General features: G+C 35.9%; 1 protein-coding gene across 3 annotated transcripts in view; it reads left to right on the top strand.

Annotated features, from left to right (window-relative positions):
- The window catches only part of CNTN1 (contactin 1), a 420540-nt gene that overhangs the window by 367882 nt on the left and 26502 nt on the right, over positions 1–26156 (top strand). For all 3 annotated transcript variants that reach the window (XM_086403896.1, XM_086403897.1, XM_086403898.1), the window contains 2 exons: positions 1820–1932; positions 2710–2866. In XM_086403896.1, coding sequence (XP_086260022.1) covers positions 1820–1932; positions 2710–2866 — 270 coding nt within the window. The remainder of the gene's footprint in view (positions 1–1819; positions 1933–2709; positions 2867–26156) is intronic.

Here is a 26156-nt window from a genome sequence, read left to right as displayed (position 1 = left end):
AGAAACAACCAGAAAACAAGTAACAGAATGGCATTAAGTACATTTCTATCAATAATCATTTCAAATGTCAATATGCTAAATGTTCTAATCAAAAGACATAGAATGCAAAAAAAAGGCATAGAGTGGTTGATTAAGTAGAAAAAAAGCCCCATGTATTTGATACTTTCAAAAGACTCACTTTAGAGCTAAAGACACACATATACTGAAAGTGAGAAGATGGCAAAGATATTTCATGCAAATGGAAACTAAAAGGGACTAGGGTTACAGGATTCAGAGATATAAGCTGCTATATATAAAATAAATAAGCTACAAGGATATATTGTATGGCACTGATATACAATTTCATAGCTGCTATTTTATAACTTTTAAAGTGATATAATCAAAAATATGAATCACTGTTGTACACCTGAAACTAATATGGTAAATCAACTACAATTCAATTAAAGATAAATAATACGTAAAATCTAAGAAATAACCAAATATGAACATTTAAAATGGTTTGGGTGGGAGCCAAATTCTAATAGGGTAGTTGGGAATGTCCTTTTAGAGAAGATCCTATCTGACCTAGGATATGAATAATAAGAAGGAGTACTTTGCTGAGGAGATTCTATCAGGCAGAGAAAATAACCAGTACAAAGCCTTTACATGAGAGGAGTTTGGTGTGTTTTAAGTGTAGAAAAGACAATGGTTCCAGCTCTGAATTGTGGAGGAGTCATATGAAGCAGGGTTTTACAGATCATAGTAAGGAGTTTAATTCTTTCTAAGTGTCATAAGAAATCACTGGACAATTTTAAGGCAGAGAGTGATATATATGTATTTAATTTTCTGCCTTCTGGGTAAACAAGGGACATAGTAGAGTAAGAGTGAAAGCTGTGTAGCCAATTAGGAGGCCTTTTTTAATATTCAAGGAAGAGCTGATGGTGACCAGAGATGAAAAGAGATAGAAGCAGAAAATTTTCTGCAGGCAGAGTTGACAGTTTTCAGCTAATTTGTATGTTGGCAATGAATGAAACAGAAGATTGAATAGATTTTGGCTTGAAACATTGGGAGTTTGGTTGTGCCATTTAGTAAATTTGGGAAATAGAAAGGCAAATTTGAAGGCTACATAGTAAATGTTCTGTCTTGATTATATTGCATTTGGGAAACCCTTTAGACATTGAGGAGGACATAGGAAGTTGGACACATATCTGTACAAGTTGAAAGATTACCTTGAGACACAATCGTATGTATTTAAAGCCATAGGCCCAGATGTAAGGTTTGAGGAGATTTATACATGGAGGAGAGAAGAGCGCTCAGGATCAAGTCATAAGTCATCCCAACATTGGGAAACTTGGCAGAGGTCATGGAGCTAGCAAAGAATGATTAATGAGAAGGAGCAATGTGAGAGACAGGAGGAAAGATTAGAAGAGATTATGAATTTAAGAAAAGATATTCAAGAAAGAATTAGAAGGTTAATTCTGTGAAATGTGAAGATGTTAAACTTGAAAAGAATAAAAAAGTGACATAAAATTTGGCTAACTGGAGGTGACTGATGACCTTGAGAATAGCAATTTCTAAAGAGTGGTGGAAAAGAGACAACCAACTGAAGGTTGATGAGAAGAGAATAAGAGATCATTATATTACCTTACCTCCCAGGGCCACAAGGTACATTAAATGAAACCATGGATGCAAACCATAGGGCCAGGCACGTAATACAGACATCAAAATTAGCTATTTTTATTCCCACATCACTATCAGTATTATAATTCCTGATGTTGTGCAGCTTGCAGAACTGAAGTTGTATGTGGTTACCATCAGTAGCGTATTATTACTTTCACAGCTCCAAGCCAGCCTCCGCGGATCATCAGTTCCGTAAGGTCTGGTTCACGCTACATAATCACCTGGGATCATGTGGTTGCACTGTCAAATGAATCTACAGTGACGGGATATAAGGTATACAAAAGATCACTAGATTATTTCCTACACAAGCTTCATTCTTACAGAGTGATTGGTATTTGTTTTTTCATTGTTGTTTTGTCAAAACTCATCCAGCTCTTATTCTAGTTGTGTAGTGGAATCAGATGACATAGTGCTATGATAAATTTTGAAATGAGAAAAGATCTTCAGTGAATTCCAGGAAAATACAATGTCAAGTGAATAAGATAGAATAACTACTTTAATAGAATTGTTAGAATAATTAGTGTTTAAGGAAGAGAGAAAGAATTGATTTCTGCTTGGCAGTGAGTAAGATAGTGTTGCCAAGCACATAGTGAATTCTTTGATGTATTGAGGCACCCTCTGTAACTGAACAAAAATGGAAAAAAAAGATTTTTTATATAAATTCTTTATATCACTATCACATTTTTCAATGGATACCAAATTTTAGGAATAGTGTGAAAAATTCTAATTGTGAGGCAATTTTTTTAGACTATTTCAATATTTTGAAAGAGCCCTCATTGTATACCTTTTTTCATTAAAAAATACATTTTTAATTTCTATTTTAGATAGCTTCAAAAAATGAAATTCAGATGCCTAAGATGTGTCCTCTTGGATTAGCCTAAAATAAATAAAATCTATGTGATTAAAAAATAATATGGATTTTTCAGCTAGTTTACACATAGCTTCCTAATTTTTTTTAATTATTATAAGCATTTTTAGTCAAATTTAGTATTAGGGAATTGGTTCATTATTACCCATGTATTAAATAGTCCTATTCTGAAACTTTTAAAGGTACTCTATAGACCTGATGGCCAGCATGATGGCAAGCTGTATTCAACTCATAAACACTCCATAGAAGTCCCAATCCCCAGGGATGGAGAATATGTTGTAGAGGTTCGTGCACACAGTGATGGAGGAGATGGAGTGGTGTCTCAAGTCAAAATTTCAGGTAAGCCAATCATTTAAGACACATTTTAATTAAGTACTCATAAGTTTCTAGGCCCATATGGGTTCCCAAATATAAATGTGGAACTTATATTCCCACTAATATCAGTATTATTTGTAAGTAGATTTGAAATGTTAAAGATGCTCTTCAACAAAGGGCAAAGCTGTTTTGTTCCCTTATGTGTCACAAAAGTACATTGGCAACATATCAGATACTTATTGATTATTATCTGAACATCAAAACACAATGGTATTTATTGAAATAATAAAAAATAATATCCAAACTTATACTAATAATATTATCCAAAGACAATAATATCCAAACTTCTCTAATATCAAAAGAAAATTCATTGGACTACTATTAATATTTTCCTAAACACTCTTTCCTTATCTTACACATATTAGTATAATAATAAGAAAGACTAGTAGATGACAATTCCTTCCTTTACCAATATATCTATTTGTCTCAGTATAGCTATTCCTTTTCTGAAAACTCTATTTTCACAGCATTGGTTAATTTGAAATAGATATGTAAGGCAGTGAATTTTTCCTCTATTTGAATTTGTAAAACTCTACTAATTTTTACAATTTTGTTGCTTTTCTCTCACTCTGTACACATGGTTTAGTACTGGATTAAAATCAATGTTATTTTGAGAATTTTATGAGACTATGAAATTCTAGAAGATGCTAAATCAAAGATGAAGTAATTGATTTAGAAGAAAATTTGATGATCTGTGGTTAAATAGATGAATATGGCTATATATTAACCTAATAAAAAGTCCTTTAAAACAATGCCAGCGTTTTTTGTCCAAACATAACTATACAAAGAAACTGTTGAATTAACATGAAATGTCAGATGTTAGGTAAATAGTATAATTTGAGACTTTAAAAAAAATGTTTGGATTTATTTGCAAATTATTTAAACTATTTGCAATGAGAAAAGGATATGAATACAAATGGAAATTTTACATTTTCATATGAATTTAAATTATTTACATTAAAAACAATTTTAGTTTAGACATTGTTATCATGTCTTTTACAAAATTTAGAAATTGCAAAAAATGAAAGGAAAATAAAATAGTCATATTCCACTCTAAGTGCTTAACTCATGTTCAGTGGAATTCGCTTTAAGTTACCCTATAGACATTTGTAATTTCATGTGTGGGCTTTTATTGAATATATCCTGTCATATCCAAATTTTATCAATTATGTTTCATGAACATTGAAAATTTCATGAATTTTATTTAAAATCTCTGTGACTCAAATGTTAAAGAATCTGCCTTCAATGCGGTAGACCTGGGTTCGATCCCTGGGTATGGAAGGTCTTCTAGAGAAGGGAATGGCAATCCAGTCCAGTATTCTTGCCTGGAGAATCCCATGGACAGAAGAGCCTTGTGGGCTATAGTCCGTGGTGTCACAGAGAGTCAGACACAACTGAGCGACTAACACTGAGACTACTATTCTCTCAAACAAATGTGCAAAATTATCTACTTATTTCAGTTTTTTCTATCATAAATAATACTATTTTCACTGCATTTTTATAAATCTTTCTGCAGGTTAAATATAAATAATCTTCCTGAAGGTTAAATTCAAACAATGAGTTAAAGAGTTTTACTTCTATATTTCAAATTTTCTTTTAAAATATGTATCAACTTATGTTCCTATTATTATTGTGTATGAGTGCATTTTCTACTGCACCACTCCAACACTAGTCTCTATATTTTAAGTCATCACTATTTTGATAGGAGAACATGGCATCTTTGTATTTTTGAAACGTTTTCTAAATTTTGAACTTGGATAGCACACAGATTCAATAGTTTTACACTTAGAAGGGCTGTTTCACAAAAGGAAATTATTTTGAATGTGATAAAATGCAAAAAATCCTGAGTAAGTTGCTTTTGAAAACTGACCTTCCCTCTCTAGAAGCCAGACAGTGGCATACTGTTGTTCTCTTCATTTTTACCCTTGATGTGTTCCTGCTGCTGCTAAGTCACATCAGTCGTGTCTGACTCTGTGCGACCCCATAGATGGCAGCCCACCAGGCTCCCCCATCCCTGGGATTCTCTAGGCAAGAACACTGGAGTGGGTTGCCATTTCCTTCTTCAATGCATGAAAGTGAAAAGTGAAAGTGAAGTTGCTCAGTCGTGTCCAACCCTCAGTGACCCCATGGACTGCAGCCTTCCAGGCTCGTCCATCCATCGAATTTTCCAGGCAGGAGTACTGGAGTGGGGTGCCATTGCCTTCTCCGTGATGTGTTCCTAATGTGAAGCAAAAGGTAGTTCCTGGGATTTAAACTACAGAAGTTTGTAGCAGTGACAAAGGCTGTAGCAGTGGCAGTAGCATCAGTAGAGTTGTAACTAGTGATGTTCTGGTAAATGTTAAACAATTGACTCTCTGAAGGTGGGAGGAAGCCCTGGTATATAGTGTTTGCCAATTTTTAGGATGCAAATATTTTCATCATGTCTGATTTCAAGCTTGCTACATGATGTCCCTAAACGCAGAGTTGGAAGGAGGTGCTCAGGAGCACAAGTTTCCCTAGTGCTCAATGGTAAAGAATCTCCCTACCATATAGGAGATGTGGGTTCAGTCTCTGGGTGGAAAAGATCCCCTGGGAAAGGAAATGGCAGCCCACTCCAGTCTTCTTGCCTGGGAAATCCCATGGACAGAGGAGCCTGTGGGCTACAGTCAGTGGGGTCACAAAGAGTTGGACACTTGGCAACTAAACAAGCTCAGGAGCACACTGTGATAGGGTTGTCACCATCCAGACGCAATAGGCATAACCTCATGAGCATTGATGAAGATGAACTGCAGTAAAGTGATGAAAGTGAAAGTGTAACCCACATTGCTGGCAGATTCTTTACCAACTGAGCCACCAGGGAAGCCCGAGACCACTGGAGTGGGTAGCCTGTCCCTTCTCCAGGGGATTTTCCCCACCCAAGAATTGAACCGAGGTCTCCTGCATTGCAGGCATCTGAGCTACCATCTGAGCTACCAGGGAAGCCCAGGGAAGGGATTCCCTCCTACCTCAGTTGGTATAGAATCTGCCTGCAATGCCTGAGACCTGGGTTCAATTCCTGGTTTGGGAAGATCCCCTGGCGAAAGAAGTAGCAACCCACTCCAGTATTCTTGCCTGGGCAATCCATCCGACAGAAGAGCCTGGTAGGCTACAGACCATGGGGTCGCAAGAGTCAAACATGACTTAGTGATTAATACCAACCAAAGTGATGAAGCTGAGTATTTACTATCTTTTATCTAATTTTTTTCAATTAACTGATAAATTTACATAGTTTCAATTTTAATAACAGCATTTTAAACAACCCACTCACGAATTTCCTTAAAATGTAACAGTCACCTTTTGGCAGGTAGCATGGACCAGCTGCAGCACCCCAAGTTTATAGTCTGATTTCAGGGTGTAAATAGCCCATATACAGAAGACACAGTATGATTTTTTAGAAACTTGAAATATACTCAGAATAGTTTCCTTTTATTGCTAAATAATGGAAAATGTTTTATTAATGCAGAATTTCTGTTATTTATCTCTTAATTTGGTCAGAACTGTACAAAAAAACCCTCCAAAACCTGTAGAATTAATATTAAGAAATATCAGATATTTTATGAACACACCACTCTAGAATTTTCTCATTTATTATTTTCAAATTATTTGTAATGGGAAAAGCATTTGAATACACATGAAAATGTTAGACTTTTCGTTAAGTTTAAAAGACTCCCAGTACTTTCCTTTGTTTCAATTTTTGTGCCTAAAATATGTAGCTATGAATATAATACATTGCTACATTTTCATGTCTATATACATCATGCTGTTCATTCATTTTTCTCATTCAAAAAATATACATGAAATGCCTAAAATACTTCAGGCATAATTTACATACTTAAAATGTTCTGCCGTTTACGTATTTCCACATGCTTTGGAGTCTACATCACAATCATCCCCCTCTGGCTCTACTATAATTCTAAAATTTCTCTTGGCTTCCAATTTTGGCTTCCTATATATAGTATATAGGCTGTATAACAGCCAGACTGATCCTTCCAAACATAAGTCAAATCATATAGCTTTCCTCTTAGAAAAACATCCCATAGAATAAAATCAAAACCCCTCACCACTCGCCTGTATAATCTGGTCCTCCCAAACACTCTTCCTTCAGTTGATTTCACCTGTGCTCCTTTAACCCTTTTTGCTTCTTGAACATACCAGCATTATCCACCCTTTAAACATTATTCAACCTCTAAGCCTCTGTTCTTGCCACTGTCTGGAATTCTGTGGATTTTGGCACTGCCGGTTATTTCTGTCATTTTTGTTTCTGCTCAGATGTCACCTTCTCAAGGAAGAATTATTATACGTCCTTCAATGTAACATAGCCCCCTACTCTAGTGCTTTTCATATCACATCATTTTTTCAATTTATTCATATTTATAGCTATTAGAATTATTTATTAATTTATACTGTTCACTGTCTATATCCTTACTTGTATCTAAGCTCTGTGGGATCAAGTTCTTGCCTGCCTTGTTCAATCCTTGAATCCTTAGAATTCAAGGGACATATCTGGCACGTAACAGGGTATTAACAAATAATTGTTTAATTAATTAATGGTTTCTGTATAGAGGAAGATTTAGTTATAAGAATAATTGGGGCAACTTAAACTGTAATTTAGATGTCTAGAATGTTGATATGCTATCCTATTGGGCACATGATTTATGCCATGCTAATCTACAAATTTGATTCTTACAAAGATTAAGACTTCATATCAGAGATATTCTAGAAAATTGATTAGACATGGTAATCTGTAACTCTATTTATCTCTGACCTGAACACTGTCATCTGCTGTCTTAATAAATTATTCCCTTTCAGATTGCTTATAGTTCACATAGAGGCAAGCATAACACTGCAAATGTTTCATCACAAGCATACTATGTCTGATACATTCTATATTGTCTTTTAAGAATCCTTTGTTTTTATAGATCAGTGTGAATGAAATTAAGAATCAGGTGAAATTTAACTATACATTTTAATACAAAGTAATTTATCTTAATGGCAACCGACTCCAGTATTCTTGCCTGGATCCCATGGATGGAGGATCCTGGTAGGCTACAGTCCATGTGGTCACAGAGTTGGACATGACTGAGTGACATCACTTCACTTCACTTCTTCATGAAATACACACTTATAAAACTTCAGAATATAAATTGGCAAAACACATCCACAGAGAAGCAGTATTTCCTTACTGATGTGTCAATGTGCATATTTTGAGCTTTTATTTTTCTTTTAGTTTTAAACACACTAAAGCCATCTTACTCAAATCAAGACTTTCAAGGACATTTTAGCGTTTGGACTACTTAAAATCAAAAAAGGTAGTCATTTGAACCCTTTAAAGTGTTAGTAATATGACCAGATATTTGCACTTGAAAAATTACTTTGTTGTTTGTGGAAAATATATACAGTAGGAGAGTAAGATATAAGGAGATGAATTACAAGGTTATTATCATAGAATGATTAATATGATGATGGTCTGGATTGGAAAGAAGGCAGTGGTAAAGTCTAGGATAGGTTCTAAAAGAACGAGACATCTTTTCTGCTTGATTTAAAGTTACTATAGATTTATTTTGTTGACTTTATGTCTTCTAATAAATCTGCAATTTATCCTGATGTTACCATAGATGATATTATCTAAACATTTAACCTACTATTTTTGGTAACTCCAAGCTATTTAGTTAAACTACATAACCAAAGCCACTGACTTCAACACTGATGAAAAACACATTTTGTTTTTTCAGTTTGTTCTCTTCCCAGTAGCAGAAGTTAAAGGGCTAGGAAACCGTTCTCTAGTGAAACCTTTAGATGTCTGACTACCGTTACTCACATGCTCCCTTCTCCACTGTCTATGTTTAATTACTACTTTATGAAATTAAAGTTCTTCATTAACATCAGCAATTTTGCAAATACCTTAGTAAGCATTTTCAAAACAAAAAATAGTCTGAGCGTCTAATTTTATACAATAGCCTGTATATACATGGTGGTCTAAGGCTTACTTTAACCTGTCTTATTTAATGACAGGATGCCATATTCTTAAGTGATCTCCATATCTGTAACCTTGTAAATGTTCTGTATCATTTGAAAAATAAATTTCAATAAATAAATTACCTACTAGCCTAAAATTTTGACATGGTATATTATGTCACAGTAAAGTTAAGTTGAATGTCATTTTTATAAGTTAATCATCATAACTTTAAAGTTTTATATTTGTGACTATGAGACAATCAAATATTGTCATTCAAGAAATGCTATCACTCAAACCATTTTGAAATAATCAAATATTTTGTTTTCCTTTGCTATATTTTGTGAGGGATGCAAGAGAGTGAATCCAACCTGTATATTTCTAGGCTGACAAATATCTTACATTTAAAATTACCTCTAAAATATAAATTCCTTTTATTACCATTCAGTCATGACTACCCACTTAAAATGTTTTCTGACTCTATTGCAGTGCTTGACTCTTCTAGTTTTGTAACAAGACTAAAATAAATGTGAAGGTATCTGAGCAAACTAATACTTTTTCACATCTTTATATTTGATTTAGAGACTGACTCAGTGCCCTGTTCATTGTCAATGTATGAATGATCCATGTTTGTTTCAGCAGTTGATGGACAGGGTTAGGGACTCCCAGTAAAGAAGTTCTCAGAGGTTTACTTACCCTTCAGAAGCTTTGGGCAGTAATTCTAGGAGCAGATTTTGTCACTTTGTCAGACCATGCATAGCATCTCTCCATCTAAACTAATCTGGGTTCTCCTGAATCTTCCCCAAGGTTTTTTATTTATTTATTTTTTAGTTACTAGTAAGTTCACACAACACCCAAGATATTTTGTTCATTAACTTAGTTGCAGATATAATTTGATTATAAAAATCCACACTGGAATACATTATAAAAATAGAAGAGAAAATAAGAAATCATCCCCCAATATTTCAGTCCAATGCAGTCACTCAGTCATGTCCAGCTGTTTGCAATCCCATGGACTGCAGCACGCCAGGCTTCCCTGTCCATCACCAACACCCGGAGCTTAATCAAACTCATACCCATTGAGTGGATAATGCCACCCAACTATATTATCCTCTGTCATCCCCTTCTCCTCCCGCCTTCAATCTTTCCCAGCATCAGGGTCTTTTCCAATGAGTCAGTTCTTCGCATCAGGTGGCCAAAGTATTGGAGTTTCAGCTTCAGCATCAGTCCTTCTAATGAATATTCAGGACTAATCTCCTTTAGGATTAACTGGTTGGATCTCCTTGCAGTTCAAGGGACTCTCAAGAGTCTTCTCCAACACGACAGTTCAAAAGCATCAATTCTTTGGCACTCAGCTTACTTTATGGTTCAACTCTCACATCCATACATGCCTACTGGAAAAAAAATAGCTTTGACTAGATGGACCCTTGTTAGCAAAGTAATGTCTTTGCTTTTTAATATGCTGTCTACGTTGGTCACAGCTTTTCTTCCAAGGAGCAAGCATCTGTTAATTTCATGGCAGCAGGTACCGTCTGCAGGGATTTTGGAGCCCCCAAAAATAAAGTCTGTCACTGTTTCCATTGTTTCCCATCTACTTGCCATGAACTGATGGGACCAGATGCCATGATTTTAGTTTTCTGAATATTGAGTTTTAAGCTAACTTTTTAACTCTTCTCTTTTACTTTCATCAAGAGGCTCTTTAGTTCTTCACTTTCTGCCATAAGGGTTGTGTCATCTGTATATCTATGGTTATTGATATTTCTCCTAACAATCTTGATTCCAGCTTGTACTTCATCCAGTCCAGCATTTCTCATGATGTACTCTGCATATAAATTAAATAAGCAGGGTTACAATATACAGCCTTGACGTACTCGTTTCCCAATTTGGAACCAGTCTGTTGTTCCATGTCCAGTTCTTACTGTTGTTTCTTGACCTGAATACAGATTTCTCAGGAGGCAGGTTTGGTATTCCCATCTCTTTAAGAATTTTCCAGTTTGTTGTGATCCACACAATCAAAGGCTTTGGCATAGTTAATAAAGCAGAAGTAGATGTATTTTTGGAACTCTCTTGCTTTCTCAATGATCCAGCGGATGTTGGCAACTTGATCTCTGGTTCCTCTGGCTTTTCTAAATCCATCTTGAACATCTGGAAGTTCATAGTTCACATACTGTTGAAGTCTGGCTCAGAAAATTTTGAGCATTACTTTGCTAACATGTGAAATGAGTGTAATTGTGCAGTAGTTTGTGCATTCTTTGGCGTTGCCTTTCTTTGGGATTTGAATGAAAATGGACCTTTTTCTGTCCTGTGGTCACTGCTGAGTTTTCCAAATTTGCTGACATATTGAGGGCAGCACTTTCAGAGCATCATCTTTTAGAATTTGAAATAGCTGAACTGGAATTCCATTGCCTCCACTAGCTTTGTTTGCAATGATACTTCCTAAGGCCCACTTGACTTTGCATTCCAAGATGTCTGGCTATAGGTGAATGATCACACCATTGTGCTTATCTGGGTCATGAAGATCATTTTTGTATAGTTCTGTGTATTCTTGCTACCTCTTCTTAATATCTTCTGCTTCTGTTAGGTCCATACCATTTCCATCCTTTATTGTGCCCATCTTTGCATGAAATATTCCCTTGGTATCTCTAATTTTCTTGAAGATATCCCTAGTTTTTCCCATTCTATTATTTGCCTCTATTTCTTTGCATTGATCACTGAGGAAGGCTCTCTTATCTCTCCTTGCTATTCTTTGGAACTCTGCATCCAAATGAGTATATCTTTCCTTCTCTTCTTTGCCTTTTGCTTCTCTTCTTTTCACAGTTATTTGTAAGGCCTCCTCAGACAACCATTTTGCCTCCAGTGAAAATAATTTTTCCCTCTGATAAAATTTACTCTCAAAACATTCCATATTTGTATAACACATTTGCTCTGCAGAACACTGATTCATTCAATGGACATCTACTGAACACCTGCAATATGTCAGGCTATTGCTAGGTTACTGGTTACAACAATTGGCAAGCCCTTCTGAAGCTTGCATGCAGCAACATGGATAGACCCGTAGCTTATCATACTAAGTAAAGTAAGTCAGACAAAAAAAGACAAATGTCTTATGACATTATTATATGTGGATTCTAAAATATGACACAAGTGAACTTATTTACAAAGCATAAAAAGAGCTGCAGACATAGAAGAAAAACTTATGGTTACCAAAGGGGAGAGGGAATAAGGAAGGAATAAATTAGAAGCTTGGGATTAACAGATGCATACTACTTATATGTAACACAGATAAACAAGGACTTACTGTATAGCACTGGAAACTATATTCAATATCTTACAATAAACTATAATGGAAAAGAATATAAAACATGTATGTTTGTACATATATATACACATAACTGAATCACTTTATTGTATACCAGAAATTACCACAACATTGTAAATCAATTTATAAAAATAAGAACACTAATAGATACCAGGAAAATAAAGCGCTAATCCAAATAATAACATTTATCTAGATATAGATTTATTAAGGCCTATAAGAAAAAATAACAAGCTAATATAGAGAATAAAAGAGGTAAGACTGATTTAAATAAGATGAGCAGGTTAAGCCTCCTTTAAATAGGAGATGTTTAGGCTGAAGCCTAAAAAGGAACTAGACAGACCACACAAATGAGGCTAAGAGTCACAGGGACAAGGAAGGAGCATGACATGTTCAAGAAGCTGAAAAACCAGTGAGACTATTACATAAAGGGGATGAACTGGAGAGATTAGGAGGGGCAAAGCCATAAATGGCCATGATTCCATCTCAGACTCTTACTCTTCTCCTCTCATTCTATTTCTCTCCCTTTTCCTATCCTTAAAGGTTTTTGTCAGATGTTTGTACTTTATTCTGTGTTCAGTGGGAAAATATTGATGAGCCTTTACAAGATGAGTGATGCAATCTGATTTAAGATCATCTTTGCTATAGTGCTGAAAACAGTTAAAGTGGAACAAAAGGGGAATTGGTGTGATTGGTAAGAAAATAGCAAGTTTGAAATCCAATCATTACAAGCAGATTCTCCTTCAGAAAGAATTGATATATAGGATAGTTTAATTTTTTTTGTTGCTCTGAGATATAAAGCAAATTGCAAGACATTTTCTAGCATAAATGACTAAAGAAGACATTGTATACAATTCAGAGGATGAAATGTACATTTTAAATGTTTTTAATAAAAATTTTCAGGTGGAATATTAGAGATATTAATAAAAATATAAAGAATTCATAAGCTGGCTGGAAGAAAATGTCTATCTCATCTTGTTCAGCTCCTTCCCAAAGTCTGGAATTCCCTGAAGGACATTGATGGTTTATGCTCTCTCAACATCGGCTGAAACACTGTTAGTGATGGGGAGGAAATTAACCCATTTTACAAGCAGTCTTGTAAATATCAAAAGCTTTAATCAACAGATTATAAATCTCGATCAGTTCTATAATGATTGAATTAGTTTCCAATAAAATCAAACTCATAGGATCAAACTATATACTGCTACATAATTGTTTCTTTTCTCTTCTGAAAGTGAAAGATGGTGCAGATTTAGGGGAAAAAATAATAACATCTCTGGATATTTTAATCAAGTATTTAATTAGAGTCTTAAAAAAGGAAACAAAACCTTGTATAAGAACTATGATAATGACTATCTGCTGGCTTTAAGAAAAGTAGCTAAAAGGAGCCCAATTGGTGGTCCAGTTCAGTTCAGTTCAATCACTCAGTCATATCCGACTCTTTGTGACCCCATGGACTGCAGTATGCCAGGCTTCGCCGCCCAGCACTAACATCCAGAGCTTGCTCAAACTCATGTCCATCAAGTGCCATCCAAACATCTCATCCTCTGTTGTCCCCTTCTCCTCCTGCCCTCAATCTTTCCCAGCATGAGGGTCTTTTCCAATGAGTCAGTTCTTTGCAGCAGGTGACCAAAGTATTGGAGTTTCCACTTCAGCATCAGTCCTTCCAATGAATATTCAAGACTTATCTCCTTTAGGATTGATTAGTTGGATCTCCTTGCAGTCCAAGGGGCTCTCAAGAGTCTTCTCCAACACCATAGTCCAAAAGCATCAATTCTTTGCACTCAGCTTTCTTTATGGTCCAACTCTCACATCCATACATGAAAACTGGAAAAACCATAGGTTTGACTAGATGGACCTTTGCTGACAAAGTAATGTCTCTGCTTTTTAATATGCTGTCCAGGTTCTTCACAGCTTTTCTTCCAAAGAGCAAGAGTCTTTTAATTTTATGGCTGCAGTTACCACCTGCAATGATTTTGGAGCCGAAGAAAATAAAATCTGTCACTGTTTTCATTGTTTCCCTTCTATTTGCCATGAACTGAAGGGACTGGATGCCATGATCTTAATTTTCTGAACGTTGAGTTTTAGGCCAAATTTTTCACTCTTTCACATTCATCAAGAGGCTCTTTAGTTTCTCTTCACTTTCTTCCATAAGAGTGGTGTCATCTGCATATTTGAGGTTATTGATATTTCTCCTGGCAGTCTTGAGTCCAGCTTGTACTTCATCCAGTCTGGCATTTCACATGATGTACTCTGCATATAAGTTAAATAAGCAGGGTAACAAAATACAGCCTTAATGTTCTCCTTTCCCAATTTGAAACTAGTCCATTGTTCCATATCTGGTTTTAACTGTTGCTTCTTGACCTGCATACAGGCTTCTCAGGAAGCGGGTAAAGTGGTTTGGTATTCCCATCTCTTTAAGAATTTCCCACAATTTGTTGTGATCCACACAGTCAAAGGCTTAAGCATAGTCAACAAAGCAGAAGTAGATGTTTTTCTGGAACTCTCTTGCTTATTCAATGACCCAATGGATGTTGGCATTTTGATCTCTGGCTCCTCTGCCTTTTCTAAATCCATCTTGAACATCTGCAAGTTCTTGATTCATGTACTGTTGAAGCTTAGCTAGGACAATTTTGAGCAATATTTTGCTAGCATGTGAGATGAGTGTAATTGTGTGGTAGTTTGAGCGTTCTTTGGCATTGTTTTTCTTTGGGATTGGAATGAAAACTGACCTTTTTGAATCCTATGGCCACTGCTGAGTTTTCCAAATTTGCTAACATATTGAGTGCAGCACTTTCACAGCATCATCTTTTTTGATTTGAAATAGCTCATCTGGAGTTCCATCACCTCCACTAGCTTTGTTCATAGTAATACTTCCCAAAGGCCACTTGACATCACACTCCAGAATGTCTGGCTCTAGTTGAGTGACCATACCATCATGGTTATCCTAGTCCTTATGTTAAATGTGGTTTTTTGGAAATGTTAAATTAAATTTAAAAAAAGAAAATAAATATGTTTTAATTTTAAAATGCTTTCATGGTATAGAAATTCATATTATTGAAACCATTAAAGTTATAGGATAAGAAAACCTGCAGATATTGAAGCTATATCTGAAAATATCTAAAAGGGAGATTTACTCAAGATATGGAAAATAATGATTAACATCACTTGATCACTAAGATTCAGAAATAACAATGTGGCTACCATATTTAGTCACTCCCATATTTCCTTTTTCAGTATTATGATAATATCATAACGGAAATAATTGTATGCAGACCCTTTTATATATATATATTTTTTAATTTCCATGTGTTTCTTAGAAAAGATTCCCAGAAGTGGAAATACAGGATTAAAGGGAAGGATCTTTCAAAGACTTGGTGGCCCCTACTTGACAATTGTCAAATTGCTACCCAAGTAGTAATGCCCACATTTCATTAAAGAAGCTTCATTTCTTCATTAAAGAGGCTTTTTTTTTGGTTTATCTCACTAACATTTTGCTATTCAAAAATTTTATAAATTAAGCAAAGTTATTATCTCATAATTTTTAATATTTGCTACCTAGATGATTAATATGTTTAATAGTTACTTATCTTACCAATTCTTCTTAATTCTGATTAGATTATGTTTTGTTTACTATTAATTTTCTTTAAATTTTTATAACCAGTTTATCAAGATTTTAAACATTTTCATGCCATATTTTTACCAAATATTTTTCAAGTTCAGTCACTCAGTCATGTCCAACTCTTTGCGACCCCATGGACTGCAGCACGCCAGGCTTCCCTGTCCAACACCAACATCCAGAGCTTGCTCAAACTCATGTCCATCAAGTTGGTGATGCCATCCAGCCATCTCATCCTCTGTCGTCCCCTTCTTCTCATGCCTTCAATCTTTCCTAGCATTAGGGTCTTTTCCAGTGAGTCAGTTCTTCTTCACATCAGGTGACCAAAGTATTAGAGTTTCAGCTTCAGCATCAGTCCTTCCAATGAATATTCAGGACTGATTTCCTTAGGATGGACTGGTTGGATCTCCTTGCAGTCCAAGGGACTCTCAAGGGTATTTTCCAACACCACAGTTCAAAAGCATCAATTATTTGGTGCTCAGCTTTCTTTAAAGTCAGTGAGACTTTCTTTAAAGTCTCACATCCATACATGACTACTGGAAAAAACTTTGACTAGACAGACCTTTGTATTTAAATATTATTGACACCAGATTGGTGTTTTAGTTTTAAATAAAATCATTAATTTCTGTTATAAAAATTCTCAAATATTTAGTGCACATGAACAAGAAATAATAGAATAATATATGTAAGTCTATTTATGTGAAATTCAGAAAGAATATAATAAAGCAATTTTTAAAAAGGTATATATGTAAAACTTCCCCCAAAAGAGATTGATTAGCACAAAATTCAGCATAGTGCTCCAAAGGGCAATCAAGAAGAGGTTTATAGAATGGTGACAATGCTATTTATTTGCCTGCTGATAGGCATACAGACATTTTTTGCTTTTTCTAAACAGCATTTTAAAAAAATATTAATTTACATAATTTATTTCAAAGTTGTAAAAGTAAAAAGAGTTTTGGCACAGCTGAAGATTATTGAATTTGGTATTTTATAGGTCTGTATTAGTTAGTTAGGGCTGCCATAACAAAGCACCACAGACTGAGTGACCTAAACAACATAAATGTATTTTCTTTCAACTCTGGATACTAGACGTCTGAGGTAAAAGTGTTGACAGGTATGACTTCTTTGGAGGCCTCTCTCTTTGGCTTGTAGATGGCCATCTTCTTCCCCATCTTCATGGGTCTTCCCTCTGTATATATCCGTGTCCTAAATTCCCTTTCTTATAATAATACCAATTATATTAGACAAGACCTCACTCTCATAACATAACCCTATTTTAACTCAATTACCTCTTTAAGAACTCCATCTCCAAATATAGTCATATTCTTAGGTACTAGGGATTAAGGCTTCAGTATATGAATTTTTAGTGGTAAAATCCAGTCCATAAAAAAATCACTGGAATTTCAAAAGGAAAGCCTCCATAAGATAGCATGGGTGAAACTGTTATTTCTCTAAGCAATCTACACAGTTCTTATATCCTAAAGAAAGGTGGCAAAAGCAGAAGCAGGTGGGTAAGATGGAAGAGGGCTAGGGCCTATGTTTATTTAGTTATTTATTTATTTATTTTTTTTTTTTTTTCAATCCCGAACTCCCAATCTACAACCTCCATTCTCCCCTGGTAACTATAAGTTTTCTCAATCTGTGAGTCTGTTTCTGTTTTGTAGATAATTTTATTGATATTTTTCTTAAGATTCTGCATATAAATGATATCATCTGATATTTGTCTTTCTCTGTCTGACTGGCTTCACTTAGTGCAGTAATCTCTAGGTTTAGCCATGTTGCTGCAAATAGGCCTTATTCCATTCATTTTAATGTCCGAGTAATATTCCACTGTGTGTATGTACCACATACACTTTAGCCATCCATCTGCTGATGGACATTTAGATTGCTTCCATGTCTTGGCTAGTGTAAACAGTGCTGCAGTGAACATAGTGGTACATGGATCTTTCTGAACCATGTTTTTCAATGGGCATGGCAGGAAAAGCCTGCTCTGATAGGATAACAGTGGAAAAAATAATCAAAAGAAGTAAGGAAATGGCCCATGCAATTAATGGTCCATGCAGGAAAAGTATTTCTACAGTAACAATAAAAAGCCTCAAGCAAGAAGGTATACTTGATAGCTCAAGGGCAAGCAAGATCAACATGCCTGGGGCTGAGCACGCTAGGGGGAGAGTGGACACAGCAAGTCTGAAGAGTTAGATAGGACCTGAGTCATAACTAGATTTATAGATCTTGGTTGAGAACATTGGAATTTACTCTAAATGTGAGAAGAAACCACTGAAGCATTTTAAGATGTGGACCGACATGATTAGATTTATATTTTACAAGTTGTGTTTTTTCAATTCTTTGGAAAGAGGTAGAAATTTTGTGAATTGTGGAGGAAATCTCTGTCAATATCAGGAAATAAGGAGGGCAGGAAATAGCAGCCTAAAGGTGAGAGTCAAAGCAAGAGATGATATCAGCTTTGACTTTGTGTGTGTGTGTGTGTGTGTGTGTTAGTCCCTCTGTCATGTCCAACTCTTTGTGACCCCATGACTATAGCCCACCAGGCCCTCTGTCCAAGGAATTTCCCAGGCAAGAATACTGGAGTGGATTGCCATTTGCTTCTCCAGAGGAGCTTCCCAACCCAAGGATTGAACCTGGGTCTCCTGCATTGCAGATGGTATCCTTACCATCTGAGCCACACTATTTGACTAGAATGATCACAGTGAAAGAAGTGAGTTTTCCAAGTTTTATTTGGAAGAAGACCCAAAAATATTTTCTGATGAGAGAGAGGGTGAAAGAAGAATTGGTATGACTCTTAAAAGTTTAGGTTAACCAACGGAATCATCTACTGAAATGGCCAAAAGAATATCTACTTCAATAGAATCAATTACTGAAAATAGATAATTGGAGAAAATAATTAGGAGTTCAAATTTTGATATGCTACTTTATGCTATGTCTATTAGACATCCAGGTGTATAGATTTTAAAGCAATCATCTAGCCGAACAGAAACTAGCTGAGGTCAGATAACAAATTTGTCAGAAAACCAATTGGCACAACTGTGTAAATATCTATAGCCCATACCAGCCTGATACAGACATAGAGATAGCAGAGAGTTGTTGGTGTTGCCCAAAGCTGGTGCATTGCATGGTAATAGGAGATCAAGGGAAACAAGGATGTATTACTTCTAGTTAAAGAAGAATTTAAATAGCTGGACAGAGTGTTCATATCTATTAGGAGATTTTCAGCTGGCAGAAGCAAACTCTCAACTCACAATTGCTTGAGAGATAGGTAGGCTTTCCACCATTGTGACATCAGTGCCTCAAACATATAATCAAGGACCAGTCACCCCACTCGCCCAGATTTGTCTTCTTGGGAGGTCTCAGGATTAGGTTCATTCTAAAGCTCATCTAAGGCTCTCTGTGCTTGCATGATGGCTGCGACAGTACTAGAAATTATTCATACAGACTTGATGACCTCCAATAAAGAAGAGTTCTGTCTCTTTTGAAACTCCATTTTTAAAATGAAGGATCTTTCCCAGAAGAACTTTAGAAAACCTTTCCTTGTTATCTAGAACTGGGTCACATATCTACCTTTAAACTAATAAAATGGCATTTGCATGATTGCTCACTGTGATAAAAATTTACCACAAATCTGGGGATAAAAAATATCTTCCTTGAGGGGAGAACATCTGAACAAAACATGGAAATGTGTTGACAAGGAAGCAAAGAGAAGAAGATTTCAACTTTAACTTTTAACTTTTCAGAGTTAACTAACAAGGTAAATATCCATAGAAATAGGGAAAGAAAGAAGAGGAAATTAGGTCAAGAGCAACTTCATAAAAGTGTAGAAGAGAAAGGCAAGTTACAGGAAGGATAGAAATCTAGCTTCAAAAGAAGAAAATTTAGGCAAGATTAATTTTTTAATTGAAATAAAAAGGAGACTTCACCAACAAGGATCCTGAGACTTAAACAAGGATTTAGGATGTCAAACAAGTAGCCAAAGAGTATGTCAATAAACTGAGAGAACTGTAATCCAAAGACAGTAAATACAAGTTTACTCTCAAAATTATATATGTGGCACTACCGCTCTTAAGGAAACTGACCTAAATCAAATCCCTTTTGATTATACAGTGGAAGTGAGAAATAGATTTAAGGGACTAGATCTGATAGACAGAGTCCCTGATGAACTACGGACAGAGGTTCATGACATTGTACACGAGACAGGGATCAAGACCATCCCCAAGAAGAAGAAATGCAAAAAGACTGTCTGAGGAAGCCTTAAAATAGCTGTGAAAAGAAGAAAAGCAAAAAGCAAAACAGAAAAGGAAAGATATACCCATTTGAATGCAGAGTTCCAAAGAATACCAAGGAGAGATAAGAAAGCCTTCCTCAGTGATCAATGCAAGGAATTAGAGGAAAAACAATAGAATGGGAAAGACTAGGGATATCTTCAAGAAAATTAGAGATACCAAGGAAACATTTCATGCAAAGATGGACTCAATGAGGGACCGAAATGGTATGAACCTAACAGAAGCAGAAGATATTAAGAAGAGGTGGCAAGAATACACAGAAAGAGATCTTCATGACCCAGATGACCACATGGTGTGATCACTCACCTAGAGCTAGACATCCTGGAATGTGAAGTCAAGTGGGCCTTAGGAAGCATCATTACGAACAAAGCTAGAGGAAGTGATGGAATTCCAGTTGAGCTATTTCAAATCTTAAAAGATGATGCTCTGAAAGTGCTGTTTTCAATATGCCAGCAAATTTGGAAAACTCAGCGGTGGCCACAGGACTGGAAAAGGTCCGTTTTCATTCCAATCCCAAAGAAAGGCAATGCCAAAGAATGCTCAAACTACTGCACAATTGCACTCATCTCACATGCTAGCAAAGTAATGCTCAAAATTCTCCAAGCCAGGCTTCAGCAATACATGAGCCATGAACTTCCAGATGTTCAAGCTGGTTTTAGAAAAGGCAGAGGAACCAGAGATCAAATTGCCAACATCTGTTGGATCATCGAAAAAGCAAGAGGAGTTCCAGAAAATCATCTATTTCTGCTTTATTGACTATGCCAAAGCCTCTGTGTGGATCACAATCAACTGTGGAAAATTCTGAAAGAGATGGGAATACCAGACCACCTGACCTGCCTCTTGAGAAACCTATATACAGGTCAGGAAGCAACAGTTAGAACTGGACATGGAACAACAGACTGGTTCCAAATAGGAAAAGGAGTACGTCAAGGCTGTATATTGTCACCCTGCTTATTTAACTCCTATGCAGAGTACATCATGAGAAATGATGGGCTAGAAGAAGCACAAGTTGGAATCAAGATTGCTGGGAGAAATATCAATAACCTCGGATATGCAGATGACACCACCCTTATGGCAGAAAGTGAAGAACTAAAAAGCCTCTTGAGGAAAGTGAAAGAGGAGAGTGAAAAAGTGTGAAAAGAGTAAAAAAGAGTGAAAAAGTGTGGAAAGAGTAAAAAAGAGTGAAAAAGTTGGCTTAAATCTCAACATTCAGAAAACTAAGATCATGGCATCTGTTCCCATCACTTTATGGCAAATAGATGGGGAAACAGTGGCTGACTTTATTTTGGGGGGCTCGAAAATCACTCTAGATGGTAATTTCACTGCAGATGAAATTAAAAGATGCTTAATCCCTGGAAGAAAAGCTATGATCAACCTAGGCAGCATATTAAAAAGCAGAGACATTACTTTGCCAACAAAGGTCCGTGTAGTCAAGGCTATGGTTTTTCCAGTGATCATGTATGGATTTGAGAGTTGGACTGTGAAGAAAGCTGAGCACTGAAGAATTGATGCTTTTGAACTGTGGTGTTGGAGAAGACTCTTGAGAGTCCCTTGGACTGCAAGGAGATCCAACCAGTCAATCCTAAAGATCAGTCCTGGGTGTTCATTGGAAGGATTGATGTTGAAGCTGAAACTCCAATACTTTGGCCACCTGATGCAAAGAGCTGACTCATTTGAGAAGACCCTGATGCTGGAAAAGATTGAGGGCAGGAGGATAAGGGGATGACAGAGGATGAGATGGTTGGATGGCATCACCGACTCAATGGACATGAGTTTGGATGGACTCTGGGAGTTGGTGATGGACAGGGAGTCATTGTGTGCTGAGGTTCATGGGGTCTCAAAGAGTCGGACATGACTGATAGACTGAACTGAACTGAAGTAGGTAAATGGGCTTCTCTGGTTGCTTAGATGGTAAAGAATCCACCTGCAATGCAGGAGACCCAGGTTTGATCCCTGGGTAAGGAAGATCCCCTGGAGAAAGCAATAGCTGCTCACTACAGTAATCTTGCCTGGAGAATTCCGTGGAAAGAGGAGCCTGGTGAGCTGCACTCTATGGGATCGCAAACATCGGACCTGACTGAGAGACTAACACATGCTTTAAAGTAGGTAAATAGGCATGTTTAAAGGAACAGCTTAAGTCATTACTGTCACAGAAGAGTTATAAATGTCTACTTTGTTTTACATCTTAGATTAGATACTCCACCATACTCAAATCTGTGAGACAAACCCTTCCCCTTAAGAGTTGCATTTAGCGAAGTTTTCTAAACTTAGAAAATTATATTAGGAGAGTGGAATCTGGAAAGAATATTGTTGATGTAACTAAAATTGGAACCTAGTTTGCAAAGAGATTTCCTTATATAGTAAGTGCTTTCCAAACCAGAGTTGCAAATTAAGGAATTAAACATTTTTAAAGAATATAAGTACATTGAAGAAGTTGCAAAAAATGAACCAATGGTCTATTCATAATGGGCTTTTTTTTTTTTTAATTTTGAGTATCAGCAAAACTATAGTCTTAGTAAATACTCATCTGCTTATTTTACCTTATTTGCATAATACCAAGCTTTGTGGAATATAATAAAGGTTTAACAGATATTATGATGGGTCATAATATTATACATCATAAATTAGTCATAAATGGATTATCTTGTGCAATGGTCTATCTTAAATATATAATTTTAGTTATTAGTAAACTCAATTTTGCATTTTATGAATGTTGATATATTAGTGGCATAAAATGTTACATTAAATTATATATTCTGTACATGCAGATGGGTTGGATATCCTATGATCCTAAGGAGGGAATATTAAGATAAATGTCCTCTCAAATCACTGGATATTACTTCATATTCTCTCTTGACTTAAGAGCAACAAATAATTTAATTAAAATAATTATATTATCTTAAACTGATATATACATCAACCATTAAAATACCATTTTGGAATTAATTTTCCTATGAAAAATTATAGGCTCTGCTGAAATTTGTAACTTTCTTAGAAAGATATAGAGACAATTGTCTGTGGTGAAAAAGAAAGTTGGGTTTTGAATTTTCTCTCCTGAGGTTTGACACTCACTGTAATATAAACTTGAAAACCATTTAGAAAATAAAATGTCATTGTTGAAAATAAAACCCTGAAAGTTTCTCACAAATAGAACTAGAAAACTTAATGCTCTGATGAAAGGGAATATAGCACTTAAACTGGAATGTGATATGTCAACATATTAAAATGATCCATTTGATACTACTTTAGGGACCAGCTTTACTAATTGATGAAACAATGTTGAGGTCTCAAAGTACTTCTCATAGTTGAGTAAGGCTAGAAACCAGGTTCCTTGCTAGATTATTCACAGTATGAAAGTCATGCAATGAAGCAAACAATGTTCCAGAGGCACTTTCTTCAGATACCTTCTGAAAGATGAGCCAGACAAATGAAAATAAATCATTTAGAACATATTCCAAGAGTATCAATTTTTCCATCCTGTAGTCTTTCTTCTATAGCCTACCACTCCAAAACAGACACTGAATAACTGATTTTCATCTTTAAAGCAAATCACCAGCCTTGATCACATGGCCATGAGAAGCTAGTGGAGGGAAGACTGTCACTGGTTACAGAGGACTCGGGAAGAATCAAGGATACTGTAGATTACAGAGGAGTAGCTCAACAAGATGCTTAGTGCATAGGTATTGCCTCAAAGTCCAAATATATTAATAGCCGGAAGTTCTGAAATCTTTGGATATCAATGTCTGTGGAGATGATCATTCTGATATCCTAGCTTCTTAATTCCTCTTTCCTGATGATCTTGCCCTCTGCCTGATTCAGCCACCCAGCCATGATTACATCTAGACAGGGCTTCACAAACTTGCATATGAATTAGAAGTTGAGTGGTTGCTGAAACTTGACTGAGAAAAAATTACATTGTAATTTTTACTAATTTTTAACTAAAATTTATCATTTCTCAAATATGAATTTAAACAACAAATCTGTCACCAGGAACAATCCCAGATATTTTCATTTAATATTTCACCTGTTGCAATATCACTTCTTCAAAAAATATGATATTTATTAGACCATATCCTAGTTTTTTATGTAATGTTATAAGCACACTGAAAGTGAAAGTTGCTAAGTTGTGTCTGACTCTGCAACCCCATGGACCATACAGTCCATATAAGCAAACTACTTATATGTTAATAAGCATACATTTGTTTTTCTGATATTTAAAAAATCATTTTAATATAATATATTTCCTTTTCACTCCATGTATTGTATTTTATGTATATAAAAGCATTATTTTCAGTGTTCTCAGATATTCACAGAATGCCATGGTATCTATGACACATAAAGTGATTAAAATCTTTGCAAATCCTGACATTACTGATACAAAAGATTAAAATTTTAAGCCTTTATTCTCTGACCACTATTATCTTTCCAATTTATTCCTTCAAATCTCCTTCCAACTCCAACAGTTCTCCCACTCCCATCCCAGACCTACTGCTATTTTTTTTTTCTTCTTCTTTCCCTCTCTCATTCTCCTTCATGTCCTCAGTTATGTCCTTAAAGAGCTCAGATTCCATAGTCCATAATTAAAACCACGGCCTTATCTGTACCTTGTCTCATTCTTTCTTTATGCTCCTCATATGGTCAAATCCAAATTTTTATTCAACAAAACTTTCTGCATATTTTATGCCTGTATACAAGCAGAGGTCCATGTGTTGCCACCAGAATCTCCTCTTCAATCACCATCACTAACAATCGCCACCTCCCCAGTACTACTACCTGGAGACCCTCAGGTCTAACGAATAAATACCACTTTGTGTGCCTCATTTTAAGGCTTCATTACTCTCCAGACTTAATTCTTAAACCTTCCTACTCTGCGTCTGGAATTATTGGCAGTCATTGGTAGTATCCTATAATGTCTGTCTCTTCACTGACTGTTTCCTTCACCTTCTTTATTTATCAGAAGCCCCACCCCTTGCTCCCAGTCATGTGTCATCTCCTATAGTCTATTCATGTGCCTTGAACACCGGACCCCATGCAGGATAGGTGCTGTTCCTTTCTGTTGTTGCTTCCACTGTACTCTCCTTTCTTGCCCCAAGTTCCCTGCTTAGAACCTCATGCCATCTGCCTCTCTGACTCATTTTATCTTCCTGAGGTTTGCTACTAGTTCCTTGAAGATTTTGATGCCCAGATCAGTCACTGTTTCCAACACTACTTCTCTCCTACATTCTGATGATTTCCATATACACGTCAATGATCCTTACATTACTTTGTCCTCTCAATTCTTTGAAACACTTCCTCCAATTTATTTGTCCTTCCCATGGTTCCACTTTTACTCTATTGTTTTTGCTTCTGTAATTTCAAATATTCTCATCTCTCTCCTCCACCCGTCTTTCTTCTCACTTTTTCTAGTACTCAGATTTCTGAAAATTTTTGACCCACCAGAAACCACAAACCCTTTATCTTACCACTTTTCCTACATCTCCTACTTTTCTCAGTCTCTACATATCCAACTGAAATCCCACAGTCATAAATTATCATTACTCCTTAGTATAGACTTTGACACCCTTTTACTTCTCTCACTTCATCATACTCACTTGGATAAATTGTGGATTAAATCTAACTGTCCATTTATTCCAAACCTACACTTTCACAACTAACAGTGGCTAGAGAAAAATACCCCAAATTAAGATTTATTCCACCTTGAATTTATGCTATGTCAAGTGGGCCCACAGTGCTGCCATCCCAACACTCTATCAAAATAGCTCTTGTCAAGATCACCAATGACCTTCATGTTTCCAATGCAGGAGTTAGTTCTTCTCTCCCACTCCATTTCTTAGCAATGTGAATACTGTTGATCACTTTCTCCTTCTTGGTTTTCTGGGCACCAGTCTAGATTTTCTTCCTCCTTCATAGGATGCTGTTCTGTCTTTTGCTGGTTTCTGATCATCCTTCCAACCTCTAAATTTTAAAATGGGTAAGAGCTCAGTACTTCAATAGCTCTGTCCTTCTTAGTCCATAAGCAATCTTATTGTGTCAAGGCTATAAATGCTTAAAAC

The sequence above is a fragment of the Bos grunniens genome, chromosome 5, assembly GCF_055505025.1.
Source record: "Bos grunniens cultivar Pamir isolate PY7600 chromosome 5, Bosgru_T2T1.0, whole genome shotgun sequence".
Classification (NCBI taxonomy): Eukaryota; Metazoa; Chordata; class Mammalia; order Artiodactyla; family Bovidae; genus Bos; species Bos grunniens.
The sequence above is the reverse complement of the archived record's forward strand: the minus strand, read 5'-3'. Positions and strand labels throughout refer to the sequence as shown.